Genomic DNA, 16775 nt, shown 5'->3' with positions numbered 1-16775 from the left:
GAGATATTGCACTGTAACACTTTATTTGCCCCACCCTGTATAACAAAAATATACATTTTTGTATTGTAGTTGTACATTTTTTAATTCTAGTTCTGTATTAGGCTTTCTTCAAACTTTTCCTCTTCCGCCACATCCAAAAATATTGAATTTCGACCCGTCTGAGAAAAAACTTTCTTCCAAAAGGTGTTACTTTCATTTCTGTACTCCTTCGCAGATGCTAATCTCTTTGCCCTGTTAATTTGACTAACGAAGGTCTTCTTCCTCGGTGATCGACCATGGAAATGTTCACTTCTCAATATTCTGCGACAAGTTTAAGCAGAAACCTTCTCATTGAACATGTCGTTACACATTGTAGCTAACTCAGTCGCACTAATTTCAGGATTTTATTGCACTTCGCGTGTAACAGTATTTCTTCTCGAACTGTTAAAATCTTTGGTCTTCCGGTACGTTTGTTATTTAACAAACTATCACTTGTTTTTATCCGTTTAATGATGAATTGTATCGTCGATTTACTTCTGTCTACTATTTTTCCTATCTCAACAGAACTCTTGTCTTCTTGGTGCAATTTAAAAATTATTGCACGCTCTTCCAGAGTAGTCTCGGACTTCTTTCGACTCATTTCTGATTATCGATGTTATTCTGACAAAGTTTCGAACTGAGACTACTTTGTTGGCATTCGCCCAACCGACTGTCAACTGTGGAAATTATTTTCGATGTGAAACGACGATGTAACGTAACAAAATCGACGCTGCTAAGAATGGTACGAATACTTTTGCGGACTGTTATTACCTACCACGAGGAGTAAAATCAATATATTTTTGTTACTAGTCAATCAATTTTCTTATAATTTGGTCTAAATAAACTTTATACATGTGTTCGTTCATAATAAAAAGTTATGATTTGATTTCAACAAATTTCTCTTATAAGCAATGTGGGTACGAATACTTATGTGACTGACTGTATAGAGAGAGGCTGATATAGGCCATCGTTGGCAGGATCGCTGGACAATGAACGATAAACATTGTTCAACCGTAAACGTCGGCCGTCTTCCGCGCGTTCGCAGCCGGTGACGCAATATTGTGGTCTTTTATGTTCTCGGGCCTAATTAATGTTTACCTTGGTCAGTGCTTTGATTGGGGCCTGCGACTCGATTGCAGTTCGTGCATAGATATGCCGTGTCGTAAAGACTCCTTTTGTGATACGAGAATGGCTTTTATTGGTAACGGGATTTAAAACTCAATTATTCTTAGTTCCATGAACTGGAAGTGATGCTTTATGGCACCGTGGACGCGAATCGATTGAATCCACCGACTGAGAGTGTGAGAACGATGCTACGAATAAGATCGAAGAGATCTACCAATCTGTATATTTTTGTATAAATTGTTGCATCATTTTTTAAAAAGGATTAACATTGTCGATTGAACGGAACGTCTTTAATACATTAATATTTAATTGACAATTGTAATAATAAATTATAATAAAGAATACTTATTATCAACTCGGCAGTCTCTTTGTTTAAATTAGTATAATATAATCAAAATAATATAAACGTTTTCAGTAGAAGTTAAAATAGAAGTTCCAAGCTTTATATTAAAAAAACAACGATTATCTTACAACAATCTTTCGCCAAGTTATCGTCACTCGAAGTTCGCCAATTTTGATCCAACATTTTCCAATGCCATCTATTACATATTATTATTAATAACTATCGCCTCGTACTAAAGAAACCATGAGCATCCTAGCAGAGTACAATTCATTCCGAACTTCCCCGTACGTACTGCCGGGTTAACCCTTTCGATACAAGCACTCTGTCCGCCATGACACTCTCGCTATACGAAGCGTCGCGCCGAAAATTCGCACATGGTCAATCATTCTCCTTTATATAAAGATTCTCCTAAGCGTTAATAAAATAAAAAATAAAACTGACCTTAATAAAACAATGTTTTTTTAAACAAAAAGTGTTGTTTCCAGCTTCGACATTAACGGATATAAAAATTCTGTTACTTATAACCAGTGACAACTTATAACCAGTTATCACATGGACGCCGCTTCTATCCTACACTCGCACCGAAAGGGTTAAACATCGCCCACAAGAGCCGAAAAATTCACGCGAGCCCGGTAATTGCGTCGCAGCGCCGCTCAGGAGGCTCGCGCGCTTCGAAGAAAATTTCGCAGCCGTCGTATCAAGCCACTCGAAAAGAAAAAAATAAAACGAGCTCGCCAAGCCGAACAAATTGCATCTCCTCTTGCTGCAGCGAGCGTGCATTCAGTGGTCCCTCGGGCCCGTTAACGCTGTCTCGAGAGAGAGAGAGAGAAAGAGAGAGAGAGAGAGGGAGAGGGTTGCTCAGTTTCGCATAATGAGCCGTGGAACGCGAGACCGAAGAAAGGAGAACGACAAGAAAACCGCGGCAAGGTCGGGCCGGGTAGTCGCTGCGAATTGAGATTCCCCGAGGGTGATTGTTAACAAGGTTGCATCGCTGCGAACCCGAGTAGGGTGTAGGTAGTCCAAACACGAGCCGGGGCACACGCGCGAGCTGGCGCGCGACCCGGGCCAACAAAAGTGCAGCGGAGCGCCGCGTGCGGACGCTCTCGGGACGCGGCGAAATGGCCGGGACGCGTGCTCTGGATCGCAGAGACGCCGTGATCGAACGGATCGCCGGCGACGGAGGCGACGGAGACTGCGACGCTGAGCGCGTGGACGAGAAATCGCTGAATCCTGACCAAAATCACTTCCTTAAAATTGCTAAATCCTGGCCAAGATCACTGTCTTAAAATCAGTTTTATGAAATCACTTTCTTAAAATTACTTTCATAAAATGAATTTTATAAAATTGCTTTTATAAAATCGCTTTTATTAAATCAGTTTTCATAAAATCAGTATTCATGAAATCGCTTTTATAAAATTCGAAGTACGGCTCTTCTAAATTACATAAAAAGTGTTTATCAATTCTACAAATAAATTCTATAATTTGCCGCTAACAAGAAACTATTTTAACTTCCGTCGTCGGACGCTGGGTTATGTCAGGTTATGTAATAATAAATAATTTACTGCTACCTTTCCAATCGCCTTTTTATAAGTAACTGAAAGGCAACAATATTGCTTTTGAGTCAATATTACTTTTGAGTTAATGGTACTATCGAGTTAATGTTACTATTCAGTCAATATTAATTTTTAGTCAACATTACTATTGAGTCAATATTACTATTAAGTCAATAGTACTATCGAGTCAATATTACTATTAAATCAATATTTCTATTGAGTCAATAATACTATAGAGTCAATATTACTATTAAGTCAATATTTCTATTGAGTCAATAATACTATAGAGTCAATATTACTATTAAGTCAATATTACCATTGAGGCAATATTATTATTAACTCAATATTACTGCTGAGTGAATATTACTATTGAGTCAATATTACTTTCATATCAATACTATAATACTTTTAAATCAATATTACCATTGAGGCAATATTATTATTAACTCAATATTACTGCTGAGTGAATATTACTATTGAGTCAATATTACTTTCATATCAATACTATAATACTTTTAAATCAATATTACTATCGAGTCAATATTACTTTTGAGTCAGTATTACTATTGAGTCAATACTACTTATAGTACAGAGCCAATATTACTATTATATAATATATTATACTATATTATATAGTATAGAGTCAATATTACTATTAAGATAATATTTCTATTGAGTCAAGACTACTATAGAGTCAATATTACTATTAAGTCAATATTTCTATCGAGTCAATATTACTATTGAGTCAATATTACTTTTAAATCAATATTACTTTCGACTCAATATTACTATTAAGTCAATATTACCATTGAGGCAATATTATTATTTAGTCAATGTAATATTGACTAGTAGTAATATTGACTAGTAATATTGAGCAGTAATGCTGAGTCAATATTACTTTTATATCAATACTACTTTTAAATCAATATTACGATCGAGTCAATATTACTACTGAGTCAATATTCCTATTGACTCACTATTACTTTTTGATTTCGCGACATCTCGTCCACGCGCAGCGACATCGGACAACAGAAACGTCTCCCCGCCGCCCTTCTTACTCGCGCGTCACGCGCAAGAACCGACGCTCGCGGTCGCGAGCAGAGAGATCCCGGATGGCGCCGATCGAGAATTCCGTCCGCGTGCCCGATCTCTCTTCAATGGAATTATTTAGTCACCGATACGTGACGTAATTCGCCCGGAGCTGACTCGAATCCTTTTACTTAGAGTGTCCTCTCTCTCTCTCTCTTTGGCGCAGTGCTTTGAACCCGAGAACTTGGCGACTGTCTACCCACGCGAATACCGCTACTCCTTCGAATATTTCGTTGCTCGTCGAAAGTTACGTCTTTGGGAACGGGAAGCAATTAATGGGGGCGCGATAAATATTTCAATGGTTGCTCGAAATTGAACACGCCGAAGGTTATTTGTATTCGGCGGATGTCGTCGACGTCTTCTTTCTCTCGATAAGAGAACGTACTTTTTTATCAAGTATTGACTAGACTCTTCTTTTTGTTATTTCTAGATATCAACCCTTTGCACTCGAAGCCATTTTAAGTGCAATGAAATAATTTTTCTTGTATTATTTTTATTCGCTATGGCAAGTTTTGTTATACATATATGAAATTGTTTCCTGCGACTCTTGGCAATAGTTTTACTTTTAACAATGATTTAAATATAAATATTATTTTTGAGACTATCTTGCCTCTGGAGTCATCACTCGAGTGCAAAGGGTTGTCTGAGTCTTCTAGACATCGGATCCTTGCTCCAATAAGCAAAGTAGAAATTCCTTTTCTACCCAAATAATTCTAGCAATAAACAACATTTAATATATATATATATGAATGCCTTAAATTTCGTCCATTATTTAAGCCAACAAACGCACAAAGTCCGCGGTCTATTGGCAACAAAATCAAGCCCCGATCATTTCTCTGGGAAACGGCTTGCAACAGTTAACACGTTGTTGTAAATTGTCTCCGTTCCCTTCGCCCGCCGTTTACCACTCATTCGCTGCAACAATAAGACTGGAACGAGGTCCGAGCGCCAGTTAGACCGTCGTTACGACGGCGATGACGACGCGCCAGCATAGAGGACGACAAACGCGACCGTAAAGAGGGAACACCGGCAATCCCCCCACTCCTCGGACTCTTTCACCGAAACCGTTTTAATCGTTTATATTCCGGATTACGTCATTCCAGTTCATCCCGCAAAGTCTTTATCGCATTTCAATTTCGAGCGCCGGCGTATAACCCCGATGGGAATTAAAGCCACTAAACCGAGCTATTCGAGCGGAAACGCCGCCGCGAGGACGATGGCGAAACAATGTCGGCGCTCGGCTACCGTCCTGGCAACGCAACTTTGTATACGGTGGCGGAGCTGATTACCGTGCTCTGTAGCCAATTACTGTGCCTCTTGTTTCTTCTCAGGCGCGATTGACTTTGTAGCTATCGAATGGCGACGTCTGTTAATCGAGTTCAATTTATTATTTATTGGAATTAAAGTTAGAATTAAAGTTGGAATTAAAATTGGAATTGAAGTTAGAATTAAAGTTAGAATTAAAATTGGAATTAAAGTTAGAATTAAAGTTAGAATTAAAGTTAGAATTAAAGTTGGAATTAAAGAGACGATGTTACTTTCTGCTCCTAATGTTTAAAAATTTCATGGTCGAGTAATAGAAAAATTTCTGTCAGTAGAAGGGACTTTAAAATTTAGCTTGAAGTGACAGATTTTCATATTGTTCACTCCACAATCAGACTGTGGATTTATATGTTTAATAAATGCAATTTGTGTGAATTAAAAGAAGCAGAAATCGATTTCTTCTTTCAACGAATCTGATGAATTAAAATTAGTGCAATAACATTCTTGAAAATATTCCTTTATCGACTGCTTAAAATTGTATAAAAAATATCGTAAAATCTAATATTTATTATATCGTAAAATCTAATATTTATTATATCGTAAAATCTAATATTTATTATATAGTAAAATATAAAATAAAATAAAAAGCACCGTCTATTCGTAATTAAGAATTATTGAATATATATCTTTGCACATGCTATTATAACAATTACGAAAAATTCCAATAAATCCTACCTAGCAATTCTCATATCATAACAATTTAAACCTCACTACCTTCATTGTTAACAAGCGTCATTTAAATGATCAAAGCAGCGTTTAGTCGCGACAACAAACGTTTACGCTAACGAGGTACGGTAATCGACTCCTGCACCCTGCCTCTCTGCAACGTCTCGGCCCTTTTTTTCGCCCCGCGCGCAGAAAATTCCATTCACATCTGCGAACCGGAATCGCGACACTCGGACACATCCAGCCGGGCAAAGCCCTCGGTGGCGAAGGGAACAAAGAAGAAGAAAGAAGAAGAAGAAGAAGAAGGTCGAATTAACAGCGTTCATTACGAAGTTGCAAGCCGGCCCAGATTCCTGGTCGCGACAAAGGTCCCCCCCACCCCCCGAGCGACCAAGGGACGCCCCATTCAGAATCCATAGAAGAAGGGTAGCTGGAACAGCAAGGCAGCATCCAGTCTCTCGTCGCGATGAAAGCATGATGTGCGCGCACACACACATAGAGAGAGGCACACACATAGAGATAGAGACACACGCATACAGAGTGAAAGAGACAGAGACGCAAAGAAAGGGTGAGTGGCTTCGAACGGTGAAAGGGTTGGATGTGAAAACGCGTCTGCTGCTGTTGGTGGTGGTGGCGGCAGTGGTGATGGTGGTAGCGGCAGTGATGGTGAAAGCGGTTGGCGGATGGATGTGCGCGACAAAGGGTTGGTGCGATGGCTGTGGGCTAGTGGGCTACTGGGTTTGGTAGTGGGGGGGTTTCTTTCCGGGTGCACGACGAAAATCCGTTTTTGTTCGACCGGCGCGTTACGGCCGAGGCTTACCTGTCGGAATTGTCGAATGCCGCCGTTGATCCGCAACGAGTCCGCGGCGATGCCGGCGATACCGTCGCCCGGCTCGCGCAGCTGCCGCAGCGAGGCGGCGCTCGGCGCCGTGCCGGCGTGCAGGGGGCAACAACATCCGGAACAGCAGCAGGCCGACGCTTCCGGCTGCGAGCTCTGCCGTATTATACGCGCGTTCGGCGACGTCGTCACGAGGACCGGCGGCGGCGGCGCCTGGCAAGGGCAGCAATGGTGACCGCTCTTCACGCTCTCCCTGAAACAAACCAACGAACAATTTGTTATTAACGAAGAGCTTCAGGCAAAGTGATCGACTATGATAAGCAGAAGATACAGTGACTCCTGGAAATATTTTATTTATTTATTAAATACCTAGACTAATGCTAAAAAACCCTTTATTAGCGCAATGTTATCTTTCTGCTATAATTTATTTATTTATTTAAGTGTCCGCGATTTTTTTTTTTTTGGCAGGGAATACATGTAACAAAATATATAATAATAGCGGGCATTTTATGTGAGCCCTGAGGAACATGATTTGATTAATATACTAATTAACAAATATCATCCATTGAGTTAAATAAAAAAGAAGGAATATATATGGGACACCCTAATATAAAAATACTCTTTACGGTATACTAAAGGAAACGGTATAAATAATAAAATACAGCAAACTCTCGATATAAATTGAAAAATTATAAAAGAACGTCGAATTTTCACGTCAGATTATTTATTAAGTTCACATAGGACTTACGACTGACAAAGTATAATTATTCTTGTCTTAGACAAGGTTCTCTCTATGTACTTATCTTAAATCTTAGCTTTATTTTTATAGCGGGTGACTATAGTCGCCTGTGTGGTATAGATGAAACTTTGCGGTGGGTAACTATAGTTCGTCGGGTATAGGTAACCACTTTGCGGCGAGTGACTATAGTCACCCGTAGTAGCAGCGAACAGGTTAAAGTCTCACAAGTTCATATTTCACCCTCACATTTTTGTTAGAAATACGTCAAAGTCTAGTTATTAATAGACTATGGATTTTATGTATTTACAACAAGGATGAACAGATAGAATGTGAAACGGTGAAAAGATTAAAACAGTTTATGAATGTCAGCGTAACAATTTTAAGGTATTAAGATTATTTAAGATAGAAAAGAAATTGCTGTTAGCTCGTCTACTTTACAATTGATGCGGACATTTGTTATTTCGCTTGAAAATCCAGGGCTCGATTTTTAATAATGATAAAAGATCTAGAAAACAAGGGGTTCGTTAACTTTTTGGAGAAAAATTATTGTGCTTCCAACAATTATATTATATATACTTTAGATTATGCCAACATGTAAATTATACACACACTATATTAATTCCAACATATGTTATATATTATACACACACTATATTAATTCCAACATATATATTATACATACATTAGATTATTCCAACATATATATTATACACACATTAGATTATTCCAATATATTATACACACACTATATTAATTCCAACACATATTATACACGCACTATATTACTCCAACATATAAACTATACACAAATTATATTATTCCAACATATATATTATTCACCCATTATATTATTCCAATATATTATACACACACTATATTAATTCCAACATATATATTATACACCCATTATATTATTCCAATATATTATACACACACTATATTAATTCCAACATATATATTATACACGCACTATATTATTCCAACATATAATCCGTTCTTTGACGGATCGTCTTCACGATTCGTTTAACCGGGCAAGCAGATAGATCTACGAATTCCTCCGCGTGGTAGATGGAGCAAAGTTTACGGCGGAACAAACACCGCCATAATATTGGCATAATCAAGGGAATTATGCCGGCAAGTTCTCCCCTGCGCGCCGGCGAGAACTTCTCCGAAGAACTGGCCCAGCGGCGAAGTTTCCCTTAAATCCCCGGACAGCGATTTTGATAGCACTCGATCAGGGGCGGGCCAAGTTTCTGAATTCTCCTGAACTGGCTCTGTCGAATGTAAATTCGGGGCTTCTCTCTCCCTCGCGCGCGAAGGCTTTTCCTGTGCGGTATTCTTGCGACGACGACGACGACGACGACGACGCAATCCGTTCGAAAGACGGATGGTATAAAGGAGAATAGGTGAAAAAGTGACACGAATTAATTGTATATTGATGGAAACGTATTTTAGTTTTATTGGTATTTAAATATACTTAGTCTTTGAGTATAACGATAATACTATTACTGTTCAATATTACTATTGAGTCAATATTACTTTTAAATCAGTATTACTATTGAGTTAATATTACTTTTAAGTCAATATTACTATTGAGTCAATATTATTATCGATGCAATATTAATATCGAGTCAATATTACTTTGGAGTCAGTATTATTATTGAGTCAATATTACTATTATGTCAATATTACTATCGAGTCAATATCACTATCGAGTCAATATTACTTTGGAGTCACTATTACTTTGCAGTCACTATTACTTTGGAGTCAATATTACTTTGGAGTCACTATTACTATTGAGTCTACATTACTATCCAGTCAATATTACTATCGAGTCAATATAATTACTAGTATTTAAATATACTTAGTATTCGAGCTTAACCATATTTTACTATTATTATTATTATTTTTTGGTTTAAATCAATTCAGTAATATTATATCAATAGATAATAAGAAATAGTTAGGAAATAATCTCATTTTAATACTGTTACTATTTTAATCGTAATTTTTTCGTTTTATTAGAGCTTTCATCATCGTTACAATAAATAATCTACCCCACAGTAACCGGTCTCTCGGCATTCCACACCGCTAATTTACAAACCACGCGGCTCATTGAAACCTAAACCTTCCTCCCCCTGTGAACAATGAGAATACTGTTTCTCGCTTTTCGATCCGGCAGCGTCGGCATTACAAAAGCCATTGGCTCGGTACAACGTTCATTGTCGAGGGGTTTTCCGGTCGCGAGCCACGCGCTCTCTCCTCGTGGAAACCGTAATCCTACATTTTGCTAACACCGCGTCTACATCCATGGGTAGAGCAGCGCATCCCGTCGGCCACCATCGTGGTTCAACGTTAAAGCGTGTGCCCTCCCGCGTTTCGGATCAATAATCGGCACAACCAGGAGATTTTAATTGTTCGGCTGACCAATAGAGGATTAATCCGAGGATTAAAATATATCTGGCTCGGGGCTATTGATCCGGAACAGACGAAGAGTGTGCGAGAGGCTGCCATGATCGAGTGTCACTGTATTATTATTTCGACCGGCTGATGCGAAAATGCCTTTGCCACGTTGGCGAACAGTGTCACGTGGTGTTCGCGTTGGAATTTTGGGGTTTTTTTTCTTCAGAATTGTAATGCTAGGTTAAGGAAGATTTGTTATGTAACTGTACATGTTTAACCCTTTGCACTCGAGTGGTGACTCTGAGGCACCATTGAAATTATTATATCGCGTTTCGAAATAATTTTTATACTAACAAGGTTTTGATTTGAAAAATTGTTAACTGTAAAACTGTTGGTATGAGACACAAGAATCAATTAAAAGAAATTAATAATGTTCATATTTAGTAGATCTAGCATTGAATCTACATCTACTATACTATACTCCTTATTATAATGCCAGGTTTTTTTTTATTTAAGTGGTATTTTTAATGGTTTTTATTTTAAGTAGTTTTCAATTTAATTAATGTGGTATAACTTCTTTAAAACTGGTCTAAATGATCTGAATTTTAATCTGAAAATGTTGGAGGCACTAGACAATGACTAAAATACTCTTTTTAAATATTATTATTACTTGAAATGCTATCGTTTTGTCACTTCTTTTATTTTGGTCTATAACGAGAATTTACGAAAACATAGCTCACTAAATATTAACAAAATGGTATCTGAAACATGAAAAAAATAATGTGTTCGGTCATGAAAAAAACCTAATTCAATGACCCACTATACTATCACCTTTAGCTAATCTTGTCTTCACCCATTCATAATTGAACAATAAATTAAAAGCAATTTTATTTCAATCAATTTACGATCAACGCTCAACGTATAATTAAACAATAAAGATTAATTATCTAAAACGAAGCAACACTCCTTAGATCAATTTTCTCTGCTCAGAAATGTTCCTAAGAGGCGGTTCATCGTCGCTTAGGTACTGCCATCGCTCTAGCTCGGGCTATACATAGGTAAACGCTTTGTAACAGGTATACGCGTCGGATAGATAGAGATTCCGTGTACACCGAATTCATGTAATTCCGCCGGCGAACAATGATCCGATTAATTCGCGAACGTGTCCCGCCTAATAGTCGCCGGACAGACGTTCGCTATCGAAAATTAGCATATTGAAATTCTTCTGGATGCGCAGAGAGAGAGAGAGAGAGAGGGAGAGAGAGGTGTCCTCCTCTGGTTACACACTCGTCAGCCCGCGATTCGCGCGACGCTTTTCATCGGCGCGCGAGGTCATCTCGCGCATTGTCCGCCGATAGTTCCATTGGCCGTGCGAGAGCGCGCGCCGTGTTTACCAGTTGTATAAGATAATTAACTGCCAGTGTGTCGAAGTTGACAATGACGTCTCCCGTTCATTAGGCGAAATTTCATTAGCCGGTGCGCGCGTGCGAGCGCGATCGATAGGCTCGCGATAATGTAATAACGTAATTAGGGGGACGCGGCTCTCTCTGTTAACCCTATCTCTCGCTCGTAGCAGTACCTCCTCCAAAGGCCGCGGCGAGACCGGCCTCGGTGATAAGCGCGCTTTTTACGTCGCACGCTTTTTGTTGCGCCACCGGTTATCGTCTCGAGACAAACAATTCGATACCGAGACGTTCGCACATGCTTTCGAAGAATAGGTTAGGTAGGGGAGTCAGTTACTGTGCGAGGTGGTTAATTAGTTAATCGGGGAAGATTTTCTTTGTTTTTAAGCAGAACTACAATAATTTTATATTTAATCTTATTAGTAATATTTTATCTTTATAATCAATTTCATAATAGGGGTGTCAATTATTGTGCGGGGTGGCAATTAATTATTTGGGGTGGATTTTCTTTATTTCCAAGCATAAGCAATTTTATATTGATTGAATATATACATAGGGGAGTTAGTTACCGTGTGAGATGGTTAATTAATTAATTGGGGAAGACTTTCCTTATTTTTAAGCAGAACTAATTTTATATTTAATCTTATTATTAATATTTTATCTTAAAGCATGATCATTCTCATATTTATCGAATATACACATAGGGGTGTCAATTAATTATTTGTGGTGGATTTTCTTTATTTTCAAGCAGAACTAATTTTATATTTAAGCTTATTATTAATATTTTATCTTAAAGCATGACCAATTTCAGATTTATTAAATATACACATAGGGGTGTACAATTACTGTGTGGGGTGGCAATTAATTATCTGGGGTAGATTTTCTTTATTTTCAAGCATACTGCACGAAATTGGAAGAAACAAAATGTTGATTTGCAAATATTACTCGATGTCTACAAATTCATGTAAATCGAATGTTATTATAATATCTTGCATTATTAGAAATGTGTACTATATAATATAATATAATACAATATAATATATTATACGTATATAATATAAAGGTTATGTTAATGTTACGTTCAGCGTACTATACAATATAATAAACGTATCCTATATCATATAAAATACGCCTATAATATAAAGCTTATGTCAAAGTTCTGTTAAATATACTATACAATATAATAAACGTATACTATATGATATAAAGTACGTCTATAATATAAAGGTTATGTCAAAGTTATGTCAAGTATACTATATAATATAATAAACTTATACTATAATGTTTAATAAACGTATACTGCATAATATAATATACGTATATAATATAAAGGTTCACAACAGCTGCTATGTAACATTCACAATTGCTTGGACTGCAAAGGGTTAAAATTCTAACAAAACTTACTGCGACGGATTAAAAAAAGACAAAAAATATCTATCATCAAATGGTATAAAAATATTATGATCATAGTCCACTTGTTGTCGACGAAGATAAATTAACCACCAATACTACTTTTATTTAACAATACATATTCCCCCGGGCTTACAGAGAATAATATAGAAAATAATACTACTTTTCGTTCACATAATCATTCGCCAAGTATGCCGGGGACGAAATTTCTCGATCCCGGCACGGTGTATCCCCGCGGAGCGTCCGGCTTCGTCCAAATGCCACGGGCGGCCTTGCCGTTGGCTAATTTGCAAGTTGCGCCACGCATGGCAAATATTGTCTTACAAATAAGGCGGTTAAACGAGCACAAACGTGGAAAGCGCGGGCTCGTCGTCGAAACGACGCGACGATATGGTAACACGAAATGTCTCTTTGCATTTCATTATGAACGCGCCGCGGTATTTCAGATTTTCCCGTTGCCGAACGAAAGTTTCTCCACCAGAAGAAACTCACGGGCCTCGCGTGTCGTTGATACGTTAATACGACGTCTCTCGAGAAACCTGTGTGTCCGTCGAACTCGAGGAAGATTCGTGCTTTAAACGTTCTTCTACGGAATACATTTGCATAGTGATCGACGATCTACCAGCGTCTACAACGTCCCCGACGGGGTATAGAAGTCATTTACTGTCTTTAGAATCGTTTCATTAAATAGTAGAGAATGTTGTTTATAATTTGCTTTGGGAACGAGGTTGATAAATTAAATAGTAGTTTGACAGAATTTTTAAGCTTTGTTCTGAAAGAAATTACGGAATGAAAATACGAGAAAATTATTTTCTGTCTATATAGTCGTTTTATTAAATAGTAGCTAATTTGTTTATAATTTGCATTGTGAACGAGGTTAATAAATTAAATAGTAATTTGACAGAATTTTTAAGCTTTGTTCTGAAAGAAATTGCGGAATGAAAATACGAGAAAACTATTTTCTGTCTATATAGTCGTTTTATTAAATATTAGCTAATTTGTTTATAATTTGCACCGTGAACGAGCTCGATAAATGAAGTAGTAGTTCAGTGGAATTTTTAAGATTTGTTCTGAACGAAATTACAGAATAAAAATTCGAGAAAATTGTTTTCTGTTTTTGCAATCGTTTTATTAAATACTAGTGAATTTATTAATAATTTCCACCATCGAGAAGCTCGATAAATTAAATAGTAGTTCAGTGGAATTTTTAAGATTTGTTAGAGAAATAATATTAAAGGAATAATAGAATAGAAATACGAGAAAATTATGTGATAATGTTATAGTTATGAATAATATTAATATCACTGTAATAGCAATATAATTGCAATGACAATATTACTGTAATATCAATATAACAGTAATAACAATATTACTGTAATATCAATATAATTATAATAACAATTCTATTATAATATCAATATAACTGTAATAACAATATTACTGTAACATCGATATAATAATTTTAATTCTTGTTATTTAATAATTAAATATCAAGTTCCCTCTGACATAAAAATTAAGGCAGACAATTTTTATTTTCTAATGAACCGAAAAAACGAAAGTAACGAAACAAAGTTAGTGAGAAAATAACAAAAATTTGCCTAATACATAATAGAGTAGTACATGACTAAAATTATGTAAATAAATAAATAAATAGGTAAATAAATAAGTATAAGTACGGGAACTAGAATGAAGACAATTTAAAACAATTAAGACACTTATAAATCGAACTCAGACACGTGACACGTAAATCTCTCCAATTTAAAATTTAAACAACACCCTCCAAATTACAAATCCCTCCAAATTACAAATCAATAACAAAACGACAAAATTCTCCTAAAACAATATACCATTCTCTCCAGTAATCCAGAAATTCCTGCATCGTTCGTTTCGCCCCGATACAAATACTTTTGCCAGCAAGCGAGAGGCTCAATTTCTGCCGTAAAGACATCGGAGTTTACGGCGCGCGCGAATCCCCGAGCCGCGGCGGAAGAGGCGCGGCGCGGAAACACGAAGGGAACCGAGAAGAAAATAAAAATCTGGGAAAGCCTGATGGGAAGTGACCCAAGGCGAGCGGCGGCTCGTCGGAACCAGCTAATTCGATTTCTCCCGGTAGAATGTGCTCGGCTGTGCTTGCGTCGGAGGGTGGGTTCCCTTTGTCCGACGCCCTCCGTCGCCCTCCGTCACCCTCCGTCGCCGTCGGTTGAGTGCCGGCCGGCTTCGAGCGGCTCCCGATGCAAAGAGACATGCCCGCGAATGATCCTTCGATGCTCCCGCAACACTCGAAACGTTTCATTCATCCCCAATTTTTCGACTTTCACTCTCGACTATTCTGCCTGTCTGGCTTTCGTCTGAAAATCCTTACACCGTGTCGCAGTATGGAAAACCTTTTTCTTAACCCTTTACCCTACTATTCCTTTCAACCTGCGCTGATCAGCAATCATTTATGCATAATATTTTCCCTAACAAGGCCCAACAATTTTTATTTCTTTCAATACCTTTACATTCTTCCGTCTCCAGAAACTTTGATAACAGAAGAATTTATCTTTATTTCGTTATAGCGTAAATTAATAATATTAATATTTATCGCACGAACTCTGTATCACTGACTCGTTATTATAGCGTAATAATTCGAACCCCGGCGATCCACATAATCGAAGTTCCACTGTACCCTAATTTCTCTTCGTTCTCGAATCGATTTTCCCGCCGCGTTAAATTGAAAACGAGAAGCGGCGGACGGTAATTTTTGCGTTTAACGGAACGATAAATTTCGCGGAAGGGGGGTCAGGGGAGAGCGGTGGCGGGAGGCTCGAATAAAGCCGCGGTCTGGCCGGGGTTGAAATATTCCGTGAAGTGGCAGCCAACTTCCTGTTATCCAATTTTTTTCTCTCCCCCCTCCTCCCCCCACGGACCGTAAGACAGTCTCGAGGAAGAATATCACAGTGAATTTCCGCGGGAGATCCACGAAAATCCAGCTTTATCCACCGGTCGGACTAACGTCGTTCCACAGGTTTCACAGCCTCTTCCGTATATTATACAGCACGGGGCCGCCGGCTCGCGTTATTTTGCCAGGGCCGCGTGGGCTCTCCGCGTCCGAACTTATCCCCTCGGCGAACTAGACACCGGCCTTGAACCTTTCGGAAACGCGTATTATTAGGAATATAAATATATATATATATTATATTTATTTTCAGCCTCATGGCCAAGAAATAGGACTTGGTTTACACAAACCTAACTCTACAATTCTATCTTAACCTTTCATTCTGTATATTGGGTTGTTCCGAAAGTAATTTTGTTTTTCCCAAGAAAAGACTTAATTTTTTCACAGCCAACTTCACGCTTGAGCTGCATAATCATTATATAATTGGACAACTGATGTAGTAAGTCTTGTTAGCTAAAAATTTTGTTAGATTACTAACACAATAGATTACTAAACAAAATTTATTGTAAAGAATCAAACAAAATTTTTAGCTAACAAGACTTACTACATCAGTTGTCCAATTATATAACGATTATGCAGCTTAAGCGTGAAGTTGGCTGTGAAAAAATTTCCACCAAGAAAAAAACGAAACGACTTTCCGAACGACCTAATACATTCTCATTCACATACTTATCTCATACACCTACTGACTAAAAACCGTTTCTGCCATCTACCCATCCCTCTCTATTACCCTTGCTCTGCCTTTGCTTTATCTATCGTTTCTTAACCTAAAATCCTAATAAAGCCTTCTCCTTTGCCTTTTCTTTTCAGGAATATAAATATGTTTCCGCCGTTTCACAAATAATACCGCCGCTAGTATGTTACGGTTGAAATTGTCTGCTGAGAAACGTTGTATCGTAAGGTTGGACATCCGGCAACAACATAACCTTA

At 37.8% G+C, this 16775-nt stretch overlaps 1 protein-coding gene across 1 annotated transcript in view; it reads right to left on the bottom strand.

The window, feature by feature from the left end:
- Window positions 1-16775, bottom strand: part of LOC144475135 (uncharacterized) — a 159839-nt gene that overhangs the window by 69989 nt on the left and 73075 nt on the right. The window contains exon 3 of the mRNA XM_078190715.1: window positions 6938-7208. Coding sequence (XP_078046841.1) covers window positions 6938-7208 — 271 coding nt within the window. The remainder of the gene's footprint in view (window positions 1-6937; window positions 7209-16775) is intronic.

This window comes from Augochlora pura, chromosome 9 (genome assembly GCF_028453695.1).
Source record: "Augochlora pura isolate Apur16 chromosome 9, APUR_v2.2.1, whole genome shotgun sequence".
In the NCBI taxonomy this organism is placed as follows: domain Eukaryota; kingdom Metazoa; phylum Arthropoda; class Insecta; order Hymenoptera; family Halictidae; genus Augochlora; species Augochlora pura.
This window is presented reverse-complemented; position numbering and strand designations above follow the sequence as displayed.